This window comes from Cetorhinus maximus, chromosome 17 (genome assembly GCF_964194155.1).
Source record: "Cetorhinus maximus chromosome 17, sCetMax3.hap1.1, whole genome shotgun sequence".
Lineage (NCBI taxonomy): Eukaryota > Metazoa > Chordata > Chondrichthyes > Lamniformes > Cetorhinidae > Cetorhinus > Cetorhinus maximus.
In genome coordinates, this window is record NC_135895.1 from 73,613,607 (window position 1) to 73,638,039 (window position 24,433).

Below are 24,433 nucleotides of genomic sequence, written 5' to 3' on the forward strand. Positions count from 1 at the left end.
GGGAATCCTGAGATCCGGGAGAATCCAATGGCTCTTGCATCCTGGCTGTCCTGGTCCCGGGCGAAATGCATAAAGTTGTGTCCTTTTGTGAAGATGGCGTCTGTGACCTCATGGGTGTATTTTTGGGTGGCGGATTGTGAGATCCCACAGAGGTCACCTGTGGAGCCCTGAAAGGAGCCACTGGTGTAGAAATTGAGCATCGCTGTCACTTTCACAGCCACTGGCAGTGGATGCCCTCCATGTCCCCGTGGCACCAAATCCTGCAGCAGGTGGCAGATGTGAGCGACCAGTTCCCTGGACACGCGCTGTCTTCAGTGACCCTGGTCCTTGGTCATCTACAGGAATGACAGGCGGTGTCTATAGACCCTGGGTGTCACTAGGCACCGACCAGCGATGGCTGTGGCTCTTCAGCGGCTTGTGTGGGAGCCCCAGCCACCCCTTCTTCCTGAGGGTGCTGCTCCTCCCTCTGCCCAGCCAGGAGCCTCAGTCACTCTCCTCCATCGTCTTCTCTCTCTCTGTCAGCCATGAATCATACAGCTAGGTCACCACGCTCCATGATCCTGATGTACTCCTCCTGCAGGATGAAAGAGAGAGACACATGGTTAACATGGGTGCACTACGAACCTGTCCTGGTTAAGTGTGATGGCCCCATAATTCTTCTCGGATGGCCAGAGATTAAAGCGCTGCGTGGCGTGAACCATGGGGAAGACTGGTCCAAACTGGGGCGTTGACAATGCAAGGGGCAGTGAGCGCCTCCAGTGATTACTCCATGGCCAGCTTTAGCAAGGAGATTGTAAAATGTGTGCAGCCGTCCAACTGTTCTGCAGTCCATTGAAGTGCTCATGAATTTGCAGTCTGTGTGGGGTGGAGGGGGGACAGGAGGGGCACAGGGGGTGGGAGCGGGGGAGCTCTGCAGAACTTGGTGGCACTTTGATGCCTCTACATTGCTTGAGTGGGCAGATAAGCTAGAGGCCCGACTCCAATCATATCAATGCGGCTGTGCCTGAACTGTCTCAGCTGCAGAGGAATGGTCACTTTATTCACAGTGTCCCTGATGTGTGGCTGCTTCCCTCACCCACCCTATACCCCACCCCGAACGCTTGTGCACCATATTCAACAGCAGAGCAGCCCTTGCCCTCCCTATCGCCACCAGTCGCCTCAATGGCAAGGCTGCACCCTCAAAAGTCCCTCAGAGGCAAGGCTGCACTTGCCCCCTGCTCCTCCTCACCGTCAAAAGGCCCTCAGAGACAGGGCTGCACTTGCCCCCTGCTCCCCCTCACCCGCCACCAGTCAGGCAGGGCGACACTTAACCCCAACCCCGGCGTCCCCGAAGCCTGCAAAGCAGCAGGCGACCCTGGCGAGCTCTGCAGGATGTTGCTGTGCTCTCACCTCCTGTTAACCCAAAGTGAAGGCCGCCAAGTGCACGTCGCCTCTGTGCTATTGTGAAACATGTCGGCGTGCTTTCCCGCCAACGTGGATGGTCAATCCAACGGGGGGGCAAGAGCCTGCCGGGACGGCCTGATAATGATATGCTGATGTTTTACAATGAGGTTCCTGACGACCGATGGTGGGAATCTAGAACTAGGGGTCACTGTTTAAAATTAAGGGGTCGCTCATTTAAGACAGAGATGAGGAGAATTTTTCTCTCTCAGAAGGTTGTGAGTCTTTGGAACTCTCTTCCTCAAATAGCGGTGAAAGCAGTGTCTTTGAATATTTTTAAGGCAGAGCTAGATAGAATCTTGATAAGCAAGGGGGTGAAAGGTTATTGGGGGTAGGCAGGAATGTGGGGTTGAGGCTACAGTCAGACCTGCCATGATCTTGTCGAATGGCAGAGCAGGCTCAAAGGGCTGAGTAGCCTACCCTTGTTCCTAATTCGTATGTTTGTATGTTAGGAGACCCTCGCCTGAGTGTTTTGACTGCCACCTGGAACAAGGTGTCCAGGTAACTTGCCTCCTCCCTGATGCATCGCAGTGTCTGAAGCTCAGGCCCCAGCTCATCAACTCTGAGCCATAATTCCTCGAGCTGCAGACACTTACCACATGTTACATAATGTTATACTGGTGTCAAGCAACTCCTGCATGCTGCAGCTGCAACACACTGAGAATTACACAGTGAAACACCAAGATCTACACAGTGGGACACCGAGAAATATACAGTGAGAGGATGAGGAACTACACAGTGAAAAATCAAAAAAGCTACACAGTGAAACGCCGAGAACTACACACTGAGAAACCTATAACTAAACAGTGAAAGAACAAGAACTATACAGTGAGACAGCAACAATAACAACAACTTATATTTATATAGCACCTTTACTGTAACGAAACACCGCAAGGCTCTTTTTAGGGGCATTAAGAAACAAAGTATGACACCAAGCCACATAAAGGAGTATTAGCTCAGATAACCAAAAACATTGTCAAAGAGATAGGTTTTAAGGGGCGTCTTAAAGAAGGAAAGTGAGGTGGAGGCTCAGAGATGTACAAGGGTATTATGAAGCTTGCAGCCCAGGCAGCTGAAGGAACAGCCAGCAGTGGCGGAGCATTTAAAACCAGAGATGCTTATGAGGCCAGAATTAGATGAGCAGGTATCTCAGAGGCTGGAGAAGGTTACGGGGATAGTGAGGGGTGAGGCTATGAAGCGCATTGAAAACAAGGATGAGAATTTTAAAATCAAGACGTTGCTTGACCAGGAGTCACTGTAGGTTAGTGAGCACAGGGGTGACAGGGGAACGGGACTTAGTGTGAGTTAAGGCATGGGCAGCAGATGACCTGAAGTTTGCGAAGGGGACAATGTTGAATGGAGTCACATTGGAGCAATCATGTCTCGAGGGAACGAAGGCATGGATGAGGGTTTCAGCAGCTGATGAGCTGAGACTGGGGAGAGTGAAGCGATGTTAGAGAGGTGGAATTAGCTGGTCTTAGTGATGGTGTAAATCTATGTTCAACAGCTCACCTTGTGATAAAGTGACACCAAGGTTGTGAACAGAGTAGTTTAATCTGAATTGCTGCCAGGGAGAGGGTTGGAGTTGATAGCTGGAGACCAGGGTTTGGAGCAAGAACCAAAAACAATGGATTTTCACAGAGTTGGGATGACTTGGGAGCCCATTAAAAATGGCGGCAGGTCCCAATTCTTGGATTCCTGATCCCATTCCCGGGCCATCTGCTATACAGGACTGCCTTTAAAGGGTGCTTTCCGATCAAAAGCCTGCACCCCATATGGCCTTTCATGCCTCTATTCACTCTATGGGGAGTGTTTGGAAGACGAGGGGGGTATGAGGGCTGGAAGGGCCTTTGTGTTTTTATTTTAACTGGGACAAAGTCCCACAGCACCAAGCCGGGCCTCTCAAACAGCCTGCCTCCTGGGGCTGTCTCCAAACTTTACCCCGGGTTAGATGGGCCGACTCCAGCCCGCATCCGTGCCCTCTGCACTTACGGACACTTGCTCCCGAGGCGAGCAGGCCGAGTCAGGAATTTTCCCAACTCCCCTTCCCCACCTTGAGGATGAGATTCCAAGCCAATGGCTTCAGTCTTTCCAATATTCAGTTGGATTTAATGACACTGGAAACTTCAGTGCCTTCAGTGGTAGGGAGGTGGAATTGGCACACAGCACATTTATCAGCCTCAGTATGTTCCAAGGCACTTTACAGCCAACAAAGTTCTTTTGAAGTGTAGTCACTGTTGTAGTGTAGAAAAAGTGGCAGCCCATTTGCACTCAGCAAGCTCCCACAAACAGCAATGTGACAGTGACCAGATAATCTGTTTTAGCGATGTTGGTCAAGGGATAAATATTAGCCAGGACACTGTGGAGAACTCACCACCTTCTCTTCTAATAGAGTTATGGAATCCTTTATGTCCACCTGAGAGGGCAGATGGGGCCCTCTTTCATCTCCGTAACATTGCCAGCCTCCACCCTACCTCAGTCCATCTATTGCTGAAACCCTCATCTCAAACTCTGTTGCCTGTGTCACATCTCACACCAAGTACCCAATATCCCTGCCTGGCAACAGCTCGATTTGAAACTTCTCATCACAAACCAAATCCCAGCTCTCCAAGGAACACACAGTGGATCCTGCAATGCTGGGTGCAGTGGTGAGGAGGAGGGCTATGAATGGAGAGCTGCAGAACAGGATTGGTTAGCGGAGATGTGAGGTTGAAGGTTTTAGAGTTCGGATCACCTTTGAAGCTGAGCCTGTTAGTCTCCACCCAAAACTGGCCTAGTTCCATTAGGCTTCAGTTAAGCCCATCAGTGACTCAAGGCAAATGGATGTCATGTGACTCAGTGAGGGTCAGGTGTAAAGGGAGATTTCTTCTCATATCCTGCAGACCAATGATGCCTTAGGAGCGATGTGGAACTGGCTGTACTTCATCCCACTCATTATCATCGGCTCGTTCTTCGTGTTGAATCTCGTGCTCGGAGTTCTGTCTGGGTAAGTGCAAGATACCTCCCAACCTCTGAAGGCAAGTAAGCCAGATATCATCCACCACAGAGTGGCACTGTCTAACTACACATTACAGGGATACTGGCCTCTATCTGCAGCTTAATGATAGACAGAGAGGCAAAAAAAACCCTCAGTGCACTTTGTTGCACAGGTCCCATATGATAGAGCTTCGGCTAGACTGAATCCAGCTCCAGTGAATTAGGGTTCAAAGGACAAAGCCCACACCAAGTGGGTCCCTCACACAGATACCACAGGATGACTGATATGTATAACAGGAAAGCTTGTCACAGGAACTGTATCAAGTTGTGGGGCATTGCTGTACCTGTCCTGGGAGTGTTCTGATGGGGACAGTGTAGAGGGATCTTTACCCTGTAGCAAACGCCTTGCTGTACCTGCCCTGGGAGTGTTTGATGGGGACAGTGTAGAGGGAGATTTACTCTGTATCTAATCCCGTGCTGTACCTGTCCTGAGAGAGTTTGATGGGAACAGTGTAGAGGGAGCTTTACTCTGTATCTACTCCCGTGCTGTATCTGCCCTGGGGGTGGTTTTTTTGGGACAGTGTAGAGGGAGCTTTACTCTGTAACTAACCCCGTGCTGTACCTGTCCTGGGAAAGTTTGATGGGGACAGTGTAAGGGATCTTTACTCTATCTAACTTGAATCTAAGCTTGACATTGAGCCTCTGAAATATTCCAACCTAGATAATGCCATCCTTCGTCCTGATGAGCCTTATAGTGAATAAAATTTTTTACAGCCTTTTTTAAATGTATTGCACTATCCTGAGCTGGTCAGCCTGTGCTCACTGTTACACTGTCTGTTTTGGGGTTATTCGGCATGGGGGCAGTCTTTAGGCCCCTCGGTGAGGGGGCGGGGGTGGTTACAACATTTCCTCCTGACACAAACTGATTGTGGTAATGACAGGGCAGTAAGGGACTACAGTCTAGGCCTAATATTCCCATTGCTAACTCCCCCTCTGCTTTCCCAGTGAATTTGCCAAAGAACGGGAGAGGGTGGAGAACAGGAGATCATTCCTGAAGCTCCGGAGGCAGCAGCAGATTGAACGGGAACTCAATGGTTACCGAGCCTGGATTGACAAAGCAGGTGAGTATCCAAGAGACTGCCTGATGCAACCATCCTCGCTGTGTCCCACCTTCCCACAGTATATGAAGATACAAACATACGAATTAGGAGCAGGAGTAGGCCATTCAGCCCCTCGAGCCTGCTCTGCCATTCAGTAAGATCATGGCTGATCCGATAATGGCCTCAACTCCACATTCCCGCCGACCACCTTTGACTCCCTTGGCAGTCAAGATTCTATCTAACTCTGCCTGAAAAATATTCAATTACCCTGCCTCGAACGCACTCTGGGGAAAAGAGTTCCACATACTAACGACCCTCTGGGAGAAAAAAAATTCTTCTCATCTCCATCTTTAATGGGAGGCTCCTTATTTTTAAACAATGTCCCTAGTTTGTGGTATACATAAATGATTTGGAGGAAAATGTAACTAGGCTAATTAGTAAGTTTGCAGGTGACACTAAGGTTGGAGGAGTTGCAGACAGTGAAGAGGATTGTCAAAGGATACAACGGGATATAGATCGGTTGGAGACTTGGGCGGAGAAATGGCAGATTGAATTTAATCCGGACAAATGCGAGGTAATGCATTTTGGAAGGTCTAATACAGGCAGGAATTATACAGTAAATGGCAGAACCCTTAAGTGCATCGACGGGCAGAGGGATCTGGGTGTACAGGTCCACAGGTCACTGAAAGTGGCAATGCAGGTGGATAAGGTAGCCAGGAAGGGATATGGCATGCTTGCCTTCATTGGCAGGAGTATTGAGTATAAAAGCTGGGAAGTCATGCTGCAGCTGTATAGAATCTTGGTTAGGCCACACTTGGAATATTGCATGCAATTCTGGTCGCCACATTACCAGAAGGATATGGAGGCGTTGGAGAGGGTGCAGAGGAGGTTTACCAGGATGCTGCCTGGTCTGGAGGTTATTAGCTATGAGGAGAGGTTGGAGAAACTCGGATTGTTCTCACTAGAGCAACGGAGATTGAGGGGCAACTTGATAGAAGTTTACAAAATTATGAGTGGCATGGACAGAGTAGATAGAAGCTTTTTCCCAGGGTAGAAGAGTCAATTACTAGGGGACATAGATTTAAGGTGAGAGGAGAAAACTATAAAGGTGATGTGCGGGGCAAGTTTTTTACGGAGAGGGTAGTGAGTGTCTGGAATTTGCTGCCAGAGGAGGTGGTGGAAGCAGGTACGATAGTGGTGTTTAAGAGGCAGCTTGACAAATACATGAACAGGATGGGAATAGGGGGATATGGACCCCGGAAGTGCAAAATGTTTTAGTTGACGGGCAGTACGATCAGTGCAGGCTTGGAGGGCCGAAGGGCCTGTTCCTGTGCTGTACTTTTCTTTGTTCTTTGTTCTAGTCGCTCCCACAAGGGGAAACATCCTCTCAGCAACAGCTTTGTCAAGCCCCCTCAGGATCTTATATGTGTCAATAAGATCACCTCTCATTCTTCTAAATTCCAATGGATACAGGCCCAGCCTGTCCTTTCCTCGTAAGATAACTCCCCTATCCCAGGAATCAGTCAAGTGAACCTTCTCTGAACTGTGTGTAATGCATTTAAACCCATAAATAAGGAGACCAAAACTGTACCCAGTTCTCTCGATGTGGTCTCTCCAATGCCCAGTACAACTGTAGCAAAACATGCCTACTTTTATATTGCATTCCCCTTGCAATGAACATCAACATATCTTTTGTCTTCCTAATCACTTGTTGTACCTACATGCGAACTTTTTGTAACTCATGTACCAGGATACCCAGATCCCTCTGTACCTCAGATTTCTGTAATCTCTCTCTATTTAAATAATGTGCTGCTTTTCTATTCTTCCTGCCAAAATTAGAGCTGGGGACAAGTTCATATTTTCCTACGTTATACTCCATCTGCCAAATTTTTGTCCACTACTTTGCAGACACCTTGTGTCCTCTTCACAACTTACCGTCCTACCTATGTAGCAGCTGTAAAGTAAGCAGATTCTTCAGTGCACTGGTGATTCTGTCAGTCAAGCAATCTTTCACTCTAGCTCTAATATGTTACTAATTATTAAGTTACTAAACAAGAGCATTCAGAGAAAAAAAATTAAAACTCTCAATTTTTTATGGCCCCTAAGATATTTCTCCTGGGCTGTTTGCTGCATGAAATTTGTCTTTTATTTCTCCAGGGGAGGTCTGAAGTGTTGAGGACAGCAGTCAGTGTAAGACAATAAGGAACTGTTTATTGTCGGGCTATGTAACAGAGGGTGCAGGGGAGAGGGACTTGCTTATAGCTAGGCAGGAGGCAAATTCATTTCAATATCTGACATGATCAGTGCACACTTCCACGGGTGAAACTCCACTGCATCCACTCTCCAACTCTAATCCAAACACTGACCCCAATGCCCCAACTCTAACCCTAAAGCTAAAAACCAAACTATAACCCTAATGATCCAAACATAACCTTAATGTTAATGAACCATACTCACTCTAACCCTAATTATGTAACCCTAACCATAACTCCAATGACCCAGCAACAATACTAATGATCTAACCCCAACCCTAAAGACTGAACCCTATTCCTAATGATCCAACCCTAACCCTAATGTCTTAACCCCAAACCTAACCCTAATGACCTCCAGTCCTAATGACCCAATCCTAACTTCAATGATAACATCTGAACACTAATCTCCAAACTCTGACACTTAATTCCAGAGACCCAAATCCTCACACTCTCTACATCCGTAAGACCCTTACACTCACTAACTCCCTCACCGATAACACTAACTCATTCTAACACTGAACCCCTAAAACTAATACCAATTTCTAACCTGAAATATAAAACCCTAAACTGTGTGTTGTCAATAACTCAAGGCAGGACCTGTTATATTGCCAATAGTTACATTGCAATAAGTTACTAATCGACTGTGTGATGTGGGATGCTGGTACAAGCTGCAGCATTTCAGGCTAACTGTAACCTCTCTCTCTCTCTCTCTCTCGCTGTCTCTCTCTCTCTCTCTCTCTCGCTCTCTCTCTCTCTCTCCCTTTCTCCCTCTCCCTCTCTCTCTTCCTTTCTGTCTCTCTCTCTGTCTCTCTCTCTCTCTCTGTCTGCCTCTCTGTCTCTATTGCTGTCTCTTTCCCCTCTCTCACTCTTTCCTTTCTCTCTCCACCTCTCTCTCTTTCTTACTCTGTCTGTCTGTTTGTCCATCTTTCTCCAACAGAAGAAGTGATGCTACTTGAAGAAAACAAAAATGCTGGGGAGAAATCTGCACTGGATGGTAAGACGATCTCCTCACCCTGCCTCTGGACACACTGGTCCTCTAGGAGGGCTACACTTACGTTCCAACTCCCCTCCCAACCCACAGCCAGAGCAGGACTCTGATCAGCCCTGGGCTGTGGCCACCATTTACCTTGCCAGCTCTGCCACTGTTCTGATTGCGCTTTGCTCTGGATAACACAATCAAACTTGTAGAGCTTGCATTTATATTGAGCAGATTAGCTCATTACAACAGTAACTGCGCTTGAAAAGCATTTCATCAGCTCCATTTTTGTGGTTTGAGAAATTACGAGGTTGTGAAAGGTGCTATATAAATGCAAAACTTGTTTTTTTTTAGTGTGTAGTAGGGATTTTGTGCTCTGTGTTGTACTTTTCCACAACTGATTTCATGAACAGGTAGGTGGGATTTTCCATGAGGTAGAGAAGTGCCCTGTTTTTTACACTGACTGCTGTTACAATTTTGATGTTTATAACTTTGTTTTCGGACTGTGTCTTTAACTTAGGGTTAAATGAAGGGGTTCATATGACCTATTCTAAAGTGTTCTTGCCTGACGGCAAGCCTTGGTGGTTTGATTATTTGGGATTAAAGGGGACCCAGATTGTTTTACCATAAAGAAGGTGCAAGGTGTTTACACTCGGATACAATAGCAGCAGCTTGTGTGCTATCAGTGGATAGACTGTGAGTCTCCATAGTTCCAGAAAAGTGTTGACAATATTGGGTTGTAAACAGTTGCTTTAAACTGTCCATTTAGTTTCAAGATGAAAGAGATTTGGGGACTCAAGGATAGCTAATCAACATTTCTACCTGAATACAAGGCCCATGTAATTCATTTTGCCATGTAGATGGGCTTTGAAAGGGGAAGGATCTAACATGTCCTTGAAAACTCAAAGACAAGGTCAGACTGCCAGGATCTGGGAGAGGAAGTGCAGCTATAGGCAGCAAGATGCTATGATTGACCATGCAGGGATGGAGGTGGCAGCTCACAATGGGATTACAAAGGCCAACTTCATGAGGAGTTAAAACAAGGTTGGAAGATTTGCCTAGCTTGTGTTAGTGGAAAAACTTCCAGATAAAAAGAAACTTCATTGTGAAAGACAACTCTGAGATTAAAAGTTGCCAGGCTGATAAAGGAAAAGAACAGAAGTAAACCCTCGGGAGTTTAGGATCACCTTGGATGGGTTCTGGGAGAATTAAATATCTACTTAATGAACAGTGTAAAATGTAACTCAGTCATGCTAAGAAAAAGGGGAATGTTCTATTTTGTGGTTTAAAGGATAAGTTTCCTCCAAAGACCATGTTTAGTCATGGTGTTTTTAGTCTTTAGTTACAGTAGAAGTCTTAACATGTGAAATCTTGTCATGTTACCCTTTCAGCTATGAACTGGAAGTTTGGATTTCTTTTTAAAAGTTATTGGTCTCTACAGAGATTGTAACACTGCTGGTATCCTGGGCATAGCTACTGAGAATTCAGCAGTGACTACAGTCTGCTCACTGATATCCAGGGCCAGTGCCCTGATTTTACTGGGGTGCAGGAACAGATAGAGACAAGAAAAAGGAGAAAGATAGCAACAGATAAAAATAGAAGGAACAAGAGGCACACTGAATAGATAGGAGACAGTGGCAAATAGAGACAGAAAGATGAAGAGAAATGGGTGAAATAGGGAAGACAATGACAGGTAGAATAGGAGAGAGAACTGAACAGATGGGGAAGAGAAACATGGGGGAGAATTTTCTCCCTGTCGGGGGGGGTTGGACAGGAGCAGGAGCGGGGGGGCGCGCAGCTGATCACCGCCCGCGATTGGCTGCGTGCCGCCATTTTGCGTGGGCAGGCCAATTTCGTGCATGCGCGCGAAAGAGTGCAGAAATCTCCCTGAGGCATGGAGCTACCTCAGGGAGATTAGTTTGATATTTGAAAATTTTAAAAAAGATGAAAAAAAAAATTTTAAGACATGTCCCCTCATGAGACAGTGTCACATGAGCTGAGACATGTCTATGAATTTTATTAAAATTTTTAATTAAACTTTAAAAGCCTTCATGAAATCTCATCCCGCCCATGGATGAGGTTTCGTGATTAATGCGAAGGCCGCCTGGGCTCTTCACCTGCCCAACAATCTTAAGGTTGGACGGGTAGCTCAGTTAATTAGCTTAATTGGTGTTTAAATGGCCTTAGTAGGCCTTCGACAGCTCGGCGGGCGTGCAGACGAGACGCACGCCTGATGTCACCGCGTGTAATTTTACGTGTCGGCGAGCGGGGCCCGCCCCCACATGCTGACCTGAAGATTCTGGCCATGATCAAAATGGTGAAAGGCAAGAGAGAATATTAGAATATGTAAGAGAGGATGAGAGAGGCAAAACTAACATATGGGAAGAATAAATGAGCAGTGAAAGGCGAAATGGGAAGAGAGGATGAGACTCAGAACAGGGCAAGAGAGAGAGAAAATAGTTGTATTCATATAGCACCTTATCTTTCAGGAGCGACAGAGAGTGCATCACATACCATGATGTGCAGTGACTAAGGGAAGAAGGTTGGCCAGGTCAGGGATTGAAGAAGGGAGAGAGGGAGAGGGACACATCCACCATTCACTAATCTGCTCAATATCCTGGAAATCCTTCATTAAGAGCACAGGGTGGACCCCACCACCGCATGGACCATAACAATTCAAGAAGAAAAATCACTATCATCTTTTCAGGGTGGCCAGAGGTGGACAATAAATATTGGCCTTGCCAGCAACACCCCCATCCCAAGAACATGTAAACATGGAGAAGGAAAGTAAGAGGAACGAGTGAAATTGAGATCAAGTGAGAGGAGGGAGAAGCATTGTGTGAAAGAGATAAAGTATAACGATGGAAGAGGGAGAGAAACCGAGGAGAGAGGGAGAGAAATGTTTTGTGACTAGTTCCCCTTCTGAAGCCTAATTGAGCCCTGGTGTGGGGGCATAGTGTAAGCTGACCCCCTGTCGGTTCCATTCCTATCCTATGCCTAAATTTCTCACACTGTTTATTTTGTAGAGTACACAACAGTCCCACAGGTCATTGTTAACCTTCACCATATAGTAACTGGGATGCCCAAGGGAGGGCTTTGTTTTAAGTCAATTAACCCTTGTTTTCAGTCCTTAGAAGAGCAACAATCAAAAAAGGGCGAATGGAGATGATTCACACAGAGTCGAGTGATGATCACTACACTGAAATATCTTCTGTGGGTGAGTCTGGGCCCTCCCCAGGTGGGACCCTCATCATTCCAAGTCCTTGAATGTGTCGCCACCTCTCAAATGTGCAGCTTTCCCGGGACTCCATGTTTGAATCCCTCAATCAGGTTTCTGCCCTGCCACATAACCAAAATGGCTCTTATCAAAGTCACAAATGACATCCTCAGTGACTGTGACAAAGGTAAACTTTCCCTCTTCATCCTTCTCGTCCTGTCTGCAGCCTATGACACGGTTTGACCACACCATCCTCCTCCAACACCTCTCCACTCTTGTCTAGCTGGGTGGGACTGCTCTCTCCTGGTTCCATTCCTATCGATCTCATCATAGTCAGAGAATCACTTTCAATGGCTCCTCTTCCTGTCCCTGCACCGTTACCTCTGGTGTCCCCTAAAGACCTATCCTTGGCCCCTCCTATTTCTCGTCTACATGCTGCCCCTCTGCCACATCATCCAAAGGCAGTGTTAGTTTTCACATGTAGGTTGAAGACCCCCCAGCTCTACCTCACCACCACCTCTCTCAACCCCTCCACTGTTGTTAAATTATCAGACTGCTTATCCCACATTCCGTACTAGATGAACAGGAATTTCCTCCGGTTGAACACAGGGAACATAGTCTTCGACCCTCACCATGACCTTCATTCCCAAGACTCTGGTTCCACCCACAGTGTCCTATTTGACTCTGGGCTGATCTTCTGGCTCCATATCCTTTCCATCACAATCACTGCCTATTTCCACCCCCATAATAGAATTCACCTCTGCCCCTGGCTCAGCTGACCTGCTGCTGAAACCTTCATCCTTGCCTTTGATGCCTCTAGACTTGATTATTCCTGTGCTCTCCTGGCTAACTTCTCAATCTTCACTTTTCTTCAACTTAAGCTCATCCAAAACTCTGCTGTCCATACCCTAACTTGCACTGAGTCCCATTCACCCATCACCCGCTGTGCTCGCTGACCACCAGTGGCTCCCGGGCTGGTAATGCCTTAATTTTAAAATTCTCATCCTGGTGTCCAAATCGCTTCGTAGCCTCCCTATCTCTGTAAGCTCCTCCATCCTTACAACCTTCTGAGATCTCTGCATTCTACCAACTGTGGCCACTTGCACATCTCCCATTCCTTCGTGGTAATCTCTGGGATTTCCTCCCCAAACCTCTCTGCCTCTCTTCCTCTCTCTCTTTCCTCCTTTGAGACATTCCTTAAAATCTGCCTCTTTGACCCAACCTTTGGTCACTTCTCTAAATGTCTCCTTATGTGGCTCTGTGTCAAATTTTTATAAAATACACTCCTTTGGAGCGTCTGGTAATGTTTTGCTAGATTAAAGGTGCTATATTAAAGTTATTGTTGTGTTGTTGTTGTTGATGATGGTGGGTGTGTCATTGGATCTTTCCATCATGCTGAATACCAAGGACCCCTGCTTCCAATGAACTGAAGCCTGACTTTATCGGAACAATACCTGGTGATGCTGTGCACCTGGCAATTGAACAGGAGCCCTTATTCCTGTGATAGGAGCATGGGAACAGCCCATCCAGCCTGTGTACCTGCTTCACTTCCATAATAACCTTGCCAACAAAAATCTATCAATCTCAAGTCTGAATTTTTCAATAGACTCCCAGCCTCAACCGCTTTTTGGGAGAGAGTTCCAGATTTCCACTACGCTTTGTTGAGGAGATGCTTCCTGACATCACCTCTGAATTGTTGAGTTCTAATTTGAAGTTTTATGCCCTTTATTCTGGACGCCCTATGAGAGGTTATAGTTTTTCCCTATCTACCCTATCAAATCCCAATGATGATCTTAAACAGATCACCCTTTAACCTTCCATAGTCAAGGTATACAAGGCTAGTCCATGCATCCTACCCACGTAGTAGAAGCTTATTAGCCAGGTATCATTCTGGCGAAGAGCGCTGGAGTGCTGTCAGGATGCTGGTTGACCCTGGCAATTGGGCAATAAGTTCTGGTGATGTTTATCATAGAATGGTTACAGCACTGAAGAAGGCCTTTCAGCCTGTCATTTGCCTTTGCCTCAAATCTTTTCTCTTCTGATAATTATCCAATTCCCCTTTAAAGGCCATGATCGAGCCTGCCTTTTGGTGATGAGCACACTCTGTCTGCCTTTACCTAATGTGGTCTCCCTCTTGCCCTGTCCAGGTTCCCCACTAGCAAGGGCTAGCATCAAGAGCACCAAGCTGCTGGAGGGCTCATCCTATTTCCGCCGCAAGGAACGCATGTTGCGTATCTCCATCCGTCACATGGTCAAGTCCCACGCCTTCTATTGGATTGTCCTGGGCCTAGTGGCCCTCAACACGGTGTGTGTCGCTATCGTCCACTACGACCAGCCTTTGTGGCTCACCAACTTCCTCTGTGAGTATGAAACCTCTGTCCCAGGCCTTGCTGTCCCCAGGGGGCTGGGCAACCTTAACACTGGCTGTGATGGCAAGTCCTTTCATCTCCTCAGGGTGTTTGTTGACTGTCTGCTTCAGACTGAAATATGAACGTGCCAAATTGGCAGGGAGCAAAAGGCCAACCACACCTTAATCCCATATCCCTTAATGCCATTCCTGAACAAAAACCAGTCAATGCAACAAAAGCAAAATACTGCAGATGCCAGAGATCTGAAATAAAAGCAGAAAATGCTGGAAAAACTCAGCAGGTCCTGGCAGCATCTGTGCAGAGAGTTAGTGTTTCGAGTCCAATATGACTCTTCTTCAAAACTTGGTTTTCACAATCTTAAGACACCTCAAAACACTTTACAGCCAAGTTAGTACTTTTGAAATGTGACCATTAAATTATTGAAGGGGTGACTAAAGTAGTGGACAGGGGAATATCTGGATGCAGTTTATATGGACTTCCAAAAAGCATTTGATAAAGTCCCTCACAGGAGACTATCAGCTGAAATTGAAACTCATGGAATTGAAGCAAATGTTTGAGTTAGTTAGGAAAGTGGCTGAGTGACAGGAGATAGTGACTAGGGATAGTGGACAGGTCTGGAATTAGCAGGATGTGACCAGTGCTATCCTGCAAGAATCAGTGTTGGGACGTCAATTATTCATCATATTTATTCATGCTCCAAAGGGCAGTTAGGGATGGGCAATGAATGCTGGCCTTGCCAGCGACACCCACATCTCATGAAATAAAAAAATGCTGGGATAGAAAGCCAAATGTCAGAGTTTCCCCATGAGAAAAAGATAGGTGGCATTATAAGCAGTGTAGATGAAAGATAGATTATGTGAACGAGAAAATCCGTGGCAAATGGATTTCAGCATAATCAAGTGTGAGGTCATTCACTCCTGACATGAAAAGGATAGAATGGGGTACTTTCTAAATAGTGAAAAGCTAGAAGCTGTGGGGGTTAAAAGAGATTGAAGGGTCCGTGTACATAGATTGTTAAAATGTCCTGAACAGGTACAGAAAATAATGAAAAGGCTAACTGGATGCCAACCTTTACATCTAGAGGACTAGAATAGAAGGAGCTAGAATCATACCTCAGCTACACAAAGTCCTGGTTAGACCACACCTGGAGTTATTGGGAGCAATTCTGGGCACCACACCTGAGGAAAGATATATTGGCCTTGGAGAGAGTACCAGAATGATACCTGGACTCCCAGCATTAAATTACGAGGAGAGATTAAACAAACTAGGAATTGTGAAGACTAAGGGGAGATTTGGTTGAAGTTCAAGACATTAAGGAGAACTGATTGGGTGGATAGAAGTAAACTATATTCATTGCTTAGGGGTCTAGGAACAGGGTACATGACCAAAGTATTAGGGTCATGCATTTCAGGAGTGAATTCAGGGACAATTTCCACATGTACAGCACTCCCTCAGTACAGCACTGGAGTATCGGTCTGGATTTTGTGCTCAATTTCCACTCCAGACACTTGAACACAGAATTCAGGTTGACATTCTCAATGCTGTACTGAGGGAGTGCTGGACTATCAGTGGTGTAGTCTGTTGGATGACACATTAAACTGGTCTGCCCTCTCAAGTGGACTTAAAAGATCCCATGGAGCATGTTGAAGAGGAGCACAACTTGCTTCACTGTCCTGACTTAAAACTACATCTCAATCGACATTACTAAAAACAGATTATCGGGTCTCTTCCCTCTTTGCTGTTTGTGGGATCTTGCTGTGCACAAATTGACTGCTACATTTTCAACATTATAGTAGCAGCTACACTTCAAAAGTACATCGTTGGCTGTAGAGTGCTTGGGATGTCCTGAGATCTTTGCGTCACGACATCAGGATCGAACCGGAGCCAGTTTGCACGGCCCAGCTAAGATTGCACCTCTTCTGGGCACCGGGGGAGTTACCCTTCTGAAATCGGCAGAAAGCAAGCCTCAGATGGCAAGCCATTATTCTTTTTCTACGATTGTGACCTCGCCCTCCAGAGTCCAGAGAATGAAAAACCACAGCAGACAAAACTGCCCACATCTCAACCCCACGAGGCCTGTGGCACCCTGGGGAAGAGGGCAAGAGGTACTAGGGGTGGGGGAACACTAGTCTTGGCAAGGATTGGGTGAATGAGGCTGTGTGGACTGATACATACCGTGATGATCCTGGGACTGGAAGTAGCAACGAGGCAAACTTGAGCTCTGAATGGGATCATGATGTCCCTCTCATACTGTCATTTTTTTTGCTAACCCGTCTCTTTCCCTTTTTCAGACTATGCCGAGTTCACCTTCCTGGGCCTCTTCCTGTCCGAGATGTTTCTAAAGATGTACGGCTGTGGTCTGCGGCTTTATTTTCACTCCTCCTTCAATTGTTTTGACTGTGGGGTGAGTCCATCATTATCCATCTTGCCAAACAAACATTTCTGCTACATTCTGCCTAGTGGATGTGGGCTTTGCTGGCTGTGCCAGCATTTATTGCCCATCCCTAGTTGTCCATGAGAAGATATCAGACCCCTGTATTATTGTGTGACTATGCCTGGTATTAGCCCCTACATTGCTATCAGATGCTTGTCGTTTTTTTAAAATATTTGTTCATGGGATGTGTGTATAGTTTGGAAGGCATTTATTGCCCATCCCTACTTGCCCTTGAGGTGGTGGTAGTGAGCTGCCTTCTTGGACCGCTGCAGTCCATGTGGTGTAGGTACACCCACAGTGCTGTTAGGGAGGGAGTTCCAGGATTTTGACCCAGTGACAATGAAGGAACGGCGATATATTTCCAAGCCAGAATAGCGTGTGGCTTGGGAGGGAACTTGCAGGTGGAGGTGTTCCCATTGGCCAGCCCATTGTGCCTTCTGTCTGCTGTTGAATATGATCACAGCTGATCTTTGCCCTCAACTCCGTTTTCCCACCTGCTCCCCATATCCCTTTATTCACTGAAAGGCCAAAAGTCTGTCTATCTCAGCCTTAAATATATTAAACGATGGAGCATCCACAACCCTCTGGGATAGAGAATTCCAAAGATTCACCACCCTTTAAGTGAATAAATGTTTCCTCGTCTCAGTTCTAAATGACTCCTGAGATTGTACTCCTTTGTCTAGATTCCCAGCCAGGGGAAACAACCTCTCAGTATCTACCCTGCCAAGCCCCTTCTGAATTCTGTATGTTTCGATGTGATCACCTCTCATTCTTCTAAACTCCAGAGAATATATGCCCCGTTTACTCAGCCTGTCGTCGTAAGACAACCCTCTCATCCCAGGGACCAATCTAGCGAAGCTTCGCTGTAACACCTCCAATGCAAATATATCCTTCCTTATATATATATAGAGAGAGACCAAAATTCACACAGTATTCCAGGTATGGTCTCACATCACGAAATCCCTACACAACTGGAGCAAGACTTCCTTGTTCTTGTACTCCAATCCCCTTGCAATAGAAGCCAATATGCCATTTACCTTCCTAATTACCTGCTGTATCTGCATGTGAACTTTGTGTTCCTTGTACACGTATACCCAAGTCTCTCTGAACAAAACAAAAACAGAATTACCTGGAAAAACTCAGCAGGTCTGGCAGCATCGGTGGAGAAGAAAAGAGTCGACGTTTTGAGTCCACATGACCCTTCAACAGAACTGTTGTTCTGTTGAACAAAAGTTCTATCGAAGGGCCATGTAGACTCAAAACGTCGACTCTTTTCTTCTCCACCGATGCTGCCAGACCTGCTGAGTTTTTCCAGGTAATTCTGTTTTTGTTTTGGATTTCCAGCATCCGCAGTAGTTTTTTGTTTTTATCTCTCTGAACAAGCTCATTTAAAGTTTCACACCTTTTAAAAATATTCTGCTTTTCTATTATTGCTGCCAAACTGAATAACCTCACGCTTCCACACATTATAATCTATCAACCAGTTTTGCCCATTCATTTAACCTGTCTAAATTTCTTTGCAGTTTTTTTGTCCTCCTCACAGCTTACATTCCCACCTATGATTGTATCTTCAGCAAACATAAGGTCATAAGAAATACATGCAGGAGTAGGCCATTTGGCCCCTCGAGCCTGGTCACCCATTCAGTATAATCATGGCTGATCTGATTACGGCCTTATCTTCGTTTTCCTGCCTACAACCCCACCCTCATCATTCTTGACTCCCTTGTGGATTAAAAAAAACTGTCCAACTCAGCCTTAATTTTATTCAATGACCCTGCCTCCACTACTCTCTGGGGGAGAGAATTCCAAAGATTTATAACCCACTTAGAGAGGAAATTCCTCTTCATCGCTGTCTTAAATGGGAGATCTCCTGATTCTTGAACCATGCCCCTTAGTCCTAGTTCCTGCACAGCATCGACCCTGTCAAGCCCCCTCAGAATCTTATGTTTCAATAAGATCACCTCTCATTCTTCTAAACTCCAATGATTATAGGACTATGTTAAATTCTGGCATTTGTATCAACAGAAGCAGGCTGGACAGATGGCTTGAAACCTGTTCTGCCAGATGGCCTCATTATGAATGCTTGGCTGAGTTTCACAACATATTAATGGAATCATCCTGGCAGGGGATTGTTTACACAACTCCAAATGGGACTGCTAGCTTTGCTCGATTGACAGTTGTATGAGCTTGTAATAACTCTCTCCTTCATTGAAGTGGTTTTTTAATGTCTGCATGTTTATTTGGACAAGATTAAGAGGTGTTAATGGATTAAACATTTCTTCAATGGAACTTTCACTGGCTGTGTTTGATAACAGTTTTATGAGATTGTAAGAGGAACAATTTTTTCACAGGGAATGTTGAAGGCCTTTTTTATTATTTTACAAGCTCTTCAAAGAGTTGTTAGTGTTATCATGCAGCTAATGAGTTTTGTACCTTGTGGACACTGGATGAGTGAGCATAGAGGAGGCACGGGGGGTCAGTGCTGGGTTCGGCAGTGAGGGGGTGCGGTGGTGAGAGGTGAGGGCCCATCATGAATAGAACTGGGCCAATGCCCCAGTAAACCTTCTGGCCTCACCTTCTGCTGCCTCTGTTGCCCCGGCGCCACCAACTCCAGCCCACACCTGAGTCCCAGAGACCAGGATTCCGGAACGAATTATGAAAATCCAGCCCAAGATCTTGGTCCCTGTCGTACTGTGTGGTTATCTCTGATATCAAATTCCCTGTCATGCTGTGTAACTATGTCTGGTATCCGAGCCTGGTAAAACTGTGTGACACCCGCTGGTACCAGATCCATGCAGTAATGTGTGGCTGTCCAGTATCAGACACCTGTAGCACTGTGTGATTGTTTCTGTTCTCAGACTCCTGTTATGCTATGTGACAGGTATCGGACCCCTGAATTACAGTGTAATAGTGCCTGGAATCAAAACTGTTTAGTAATTGTGACTGTGTTTGGTACCAGAAACCATTAATACTGGGTGACTATCTCTGGTTGTCAGCCACCTATAGTAGCATATGATTGTGTTTGATATTAGACACCTGAGGTATTGAGCGACTGTGCCTAGCATTTGATCCCTGTAATACTGTCCGCGCTGTCTCTGGTTTCTAAACTCTGGACTGACTGTACTATAGTTCATGGCCATCTTTTACTTTGACTGTGTCTATCACAGTCCCCTGTATGACTGTGACTGATACCAGATCCATCCAATAATGTCGACTGCCTGGTGTCAGATAATTATAACACTGTGCAGCTGTCTATTAGCATCAGAACCCTGTAGTAATGTGAGTGTGTCTGGTACTGTAGACTCAGAGTCATTACATACGAACATACAAAGTAGGAGCAGAAGTAGGCCATTCGGCCCCTCAAGCCTGCTGTGCCATTTAATAAGATCATGGCTGATCTGTTTGTGTTTCTAATTCCACATTCCCATCTAACCCCGATAACCTTAGATTCTTGATAGGCAAGGGAATCAATCTACTTCCACCTTAAAAATATTCAATGACCCCACCTCCACCACCTTCTGTGGCAGAGAATTCCAAAGTCGCACAATCCCCGGAGAGAAAAAAAACCCTGTTCAACTCTGTCCTAAAAGAGCGATCCCTAATTTTAAAACCGTGTTCTGGACTCACCCACAACAGGAAACATCCTTTCTATGTCCACCTTGTCAATACCGTTCAGGATCTTATATACTTCAATCAAGTCACCCCTCACTCTTCTAAACTCCAGTGCAAAGAAGCCCAGTCTGTCCAACCTTTCTTCATAAGACAACCCACTCGTTCCAGGTATCAATCTAGTAAACCTCCTCTGAACTGCCTGCAATACATTTACATCCTTCCTTAAATAAGGAGATCAAAACTGCAGACAGTATTCAAAGTGTGGTCTCAACAATGCCCTGTTTGACTGAAGCATAACACCCTTACTTTTATATTCAATTCCTCTTGTAATAAAGGATAGCATTCCATTAGCCTTCTTACTTACTTGCTGTACCTGCATACTTTTTGTGATTCATGCACTAGAACACCTAGATCCCTCTGCACCTCGGAATTCTGCAGCCATTCTCCCTTTAAGTAATACTCTGCTTTTTCATTCTTCCTGCCAAAGTGAACAACTTCACATTTTCCCACATTAAACTCCATCATTATGGTACAGAAAGAGGCTATTTGGCCCATTGAGCCCATGCTGGCTCTCTGTAGACCAATCCAGTCGGTTCCATTCTCCTACTCTATCCCTATCCCCCTGCAGGTTTTTCTCCCAAGTGCCCATCCAATTTCCTTTTGAAATCATTTGTTATTTCTGTTTCCACCATCGTCGTGGGCAGTGGGTTCCAGGTCATCATCACTCGCTGTGTAAAATAATCCTTCCTCTTCATCTCTTGACCAAAACCTTAAATCTGTGTCCCCAAGTCACAGAAAGATACAAACCTAGAAAATAGGGGCAGGAGTAGGTCACTCGGCCCTTCAAGCCTGTCCCTTGTTCAATATGATCATGGCTGATCATCTATCTCAACCCCACACTCCCGTGCTCTCCTCATACCCCTTGATGCCTTTAGAGTTCAGATATCGATCTATCACCACCTTAAATATATTCAGTGACTTGGCCACCACAGCCTTCTGTGGTAGAGAATTCCAAAGGTTCACCACCCTCTGAGTGAAGAAGTTTCTCCTCATCTCAGTCCTAAATGGTCTACCCTGTATCCTGAGAATGTGACCCCTTGTTCTAGATCCCCCTCCCCAGCCAGAGGAAACATCATCCCTGCATCCAGTCTGTCCAGCCCTGTAGAATTTTATAAGTTTCAATGAGATCCCCTCTCATTCTTCTAAACTCCAGTGAGTAGATGCCTAATCGGCCCAATCTCCTCATACGACAATCCTGTCATCCCAGGAATCAGTCTGGTGAACCTTCAATGCACACTCTCCTTTCTCAGGCAAGGAGACCACGATACTCCAGGTGTGGTCTTGCCAAGGCCCTATACAGCTGCAATGAGACATCCTTGCTCCTGTACTCAAGTCTTCTCGCAATGAAGGCCAACACACTATTTGCCTTCTTGACTGCTTGCTGCACCTGCATGCTTGCTTTCAGTGATTGGTGTACAAGGACACCCAGGTCCCTTTGTACATCAACATTTCCCAATCTATCACCATTTAAATAATACTCTGCCATTCTGTTTTTCCTACCAAAGCAGATAACTTCACACTTATCCACATTATACTGCATTTGCCATGTATTTGGCCACATACTCAACCTGCCTAAATGCCTTGAAGCCTCCTAACATCCTTCTCATCGCTCACATTCCCACCCAAGTTTTGTGTTGTCAGCAAACTTGTAAATATTACATTTGGTTCCCTCATTCAAATCATTGATATATATTGTGAATAGCTGGGGCCCAAACACTGATCCCTGTGGTACCCCACTAGTCACCGCCTGCCACTCTGAGAAAGACCCTTATTCCTACTCTCTGTTTCCTGTCTGCTAACCAATTCTCAATCCATGCCAATATATTAACCCCAATCCTATATGCTTTAATGATGACAACCAACACATCCACTATTTCCATGGCCACCTCCTTTAGTACCCTGGGATGTAGATTATCAGGCCCTGGGGATTTATCGGCTTTCAGTCCCATTCCAGCACTGATTTTTTAGTAACATTAATTTCCTTCAATTCCTCCTTCTCATTAGACCCTTGGTTCCCTAGTATTTCTGGGAAGTTATTTATGACTTCCTCTGTCAAGACAGAACTCAAGTAGTTATTTAATTGCTCTGCCAATTCCTTATCCTCCATTATAAATTCTCCTGTTTCAGACTGAAAGGGACCTACATTTGTCTTCACTAATCTTTCTCTTTTTACATGTTTATAGAAGCTTTTACAATCCTCTTTTATGTTCCTTGCAAGTTTACTCTCATACTCTATTTTTCCCCTCTTAATCAATGTCTTGTCCTCCTTTATTTAATTCTAAACAGCTCCCAATCCTCAGGCTTGCTACTTTTTCTAGCAACTTTATATGACTCCTCTTTGGATTTAATACTATCCTTAATTTATTTTGTTAGCCATGGTTGGGCTGCTTTTCCTGTTGTGTTTTTGCACCAGAGAGGAATATAAAACTGTTGCAATGCATACATTCATTCCTTAAATATTAGCCATTGTCTATCCACCATCATGCCTTTTAATGAAGTTCCCCAATCTATCTTAGCCAACTCATGCCTCATACCTTCGTTGTTTCCTTTAAGATTTAGGACACTAGTTTCAGATTGGACTACTTCACTTTCCATCCTTATGAAGAATTCTATCACGTTATAGTCACTGTTCCCTAAAGGACCCTGCAAAACAAGATTAGTAATTAAACCCTTCTCATTGCACAATACCAAAACTAGGATCACCTGTTTCCTAAACAAAAACAGAGGAACAGCACCTCATCTTCCGACTAGGCACTTTAAAGCCTTCCGAACTGAATATTGAGTTCAACAATTTTAGATCATGAACTCTCTCCTCCATCCCCACCCCCTTTCCGATTTTCCCCCTCCTTTTTGTTTTTTCCAATAATTTATATAGATTTTTCTGTTCTCACCTATTTCCATTATTTTTAAATGTATTTTCATCCATTGTTTAATCTCTACCTTTTAGCCTTTTTCGATTCCTTCACCCCACCCCACCCCCACTAGGGCTATCTGTACCTTGCTCATCCTGTTTTCTACCCTTAATTAGCACATTCCTTTAGATAATATCACCACCTTCAACACCTCTTTGTTCTTTTGTCTGTGACATCTTTTGGTTATCTCCACCTATCACTGGCCCTCTATCCAGCTCTTCTTGTCCCAATCCCCCCCCCACCCCCTTAAACCAGCTTATATTTCACCCCTTTTCTATTTTTCCTTTGTTCTGTTGAAGAGTCAAGCGGACTCGAAACATTAACTGTGTTCCTATCCACAGATGCTGCCAGACCTGCTGAGTTTTTCCAGGTATTTTTGTTTTTGTTTTGGATTTCCAGCATCCGCAGTTTTTTGCTTTTATCACCTGTGTTTCCTAGTCGGTTCCTTGATGTACTGGTCTAAAAAAAATCATCTTGTACACACCCCAGGATTTCATCTGCCACAGTATTATTGCTAATTTGGTTTGCCTAGTCTATATGTAGACTAAAGTCACCCATGATGACTGTAGCACCCTTGTTACATTCATCTTTAATTTCCTGTTTAATACTGTCCCCTACCTTACCACTACTGTTTAGAGGCCTATAGACAACTCCCACTAATGTTTTCTGCCCCTTGTTGCTTCGTAGCTCCAACCAGACTGATTCTACATCCAGATTTTCTGAGCCAATACCCTCTCACTATCACACTGATTTCATCCTGAACTAACAATGCCACACCACCTCCTTTTCCTTTTTTCCTGTCCTCCCTTTCGAGTACCCTTGGATATTCAGTTCCCAGCCTTGGTCACCCTGCAGCCATGTCTACATAATCGCAATCATATCGTACCTGTTTATATCTATTTAAACTGTTAATATGTCTACCTTATTGCAAATGCTCCATGCATTCAGATTCCATGCCTTTAGACTTGTCTTTTTAACATTTTTGCCCATTTTCTTTTACTATGGCCCTAGTTGCTGCTAGCCCTTGTTTCCTCTGCCTTTCACTTCTGCTTTCTACTTTTCTGTCTTTCATCCCTATCTTTGTT

The 24,433-nt window shown here is 45.3% G+C and overlaps 1 protein-coding gene across 1 annotated transcript in view; it reads left to right on the forward strand.

The window, feature by feature from the left end:
- LOC144692683 (putative voltage-dependent R-type calcium channel subunit alpha-1E) overlaps positions 1–24,433 on the forward strand; it is a 902,642-nt gene that overhangs the window by 491,325 nt on the left and 386,884 nt on the right. Inside the window, 5 exon segments of the mRNA XM_078561778.1 lie at positions 4,323–4,426; positions 5,422–5,537; positions 8,706–8,762; positions 14,109–14,321; positions 16,622–16,734. Coding sequence (XP_078417904.1) covers positions 4,323–4,426; positions 5,422–5,537; positions 8,706–8,762; positions 14,109–14,321; positions 16,622–16,734 — 603 coding nt within the window.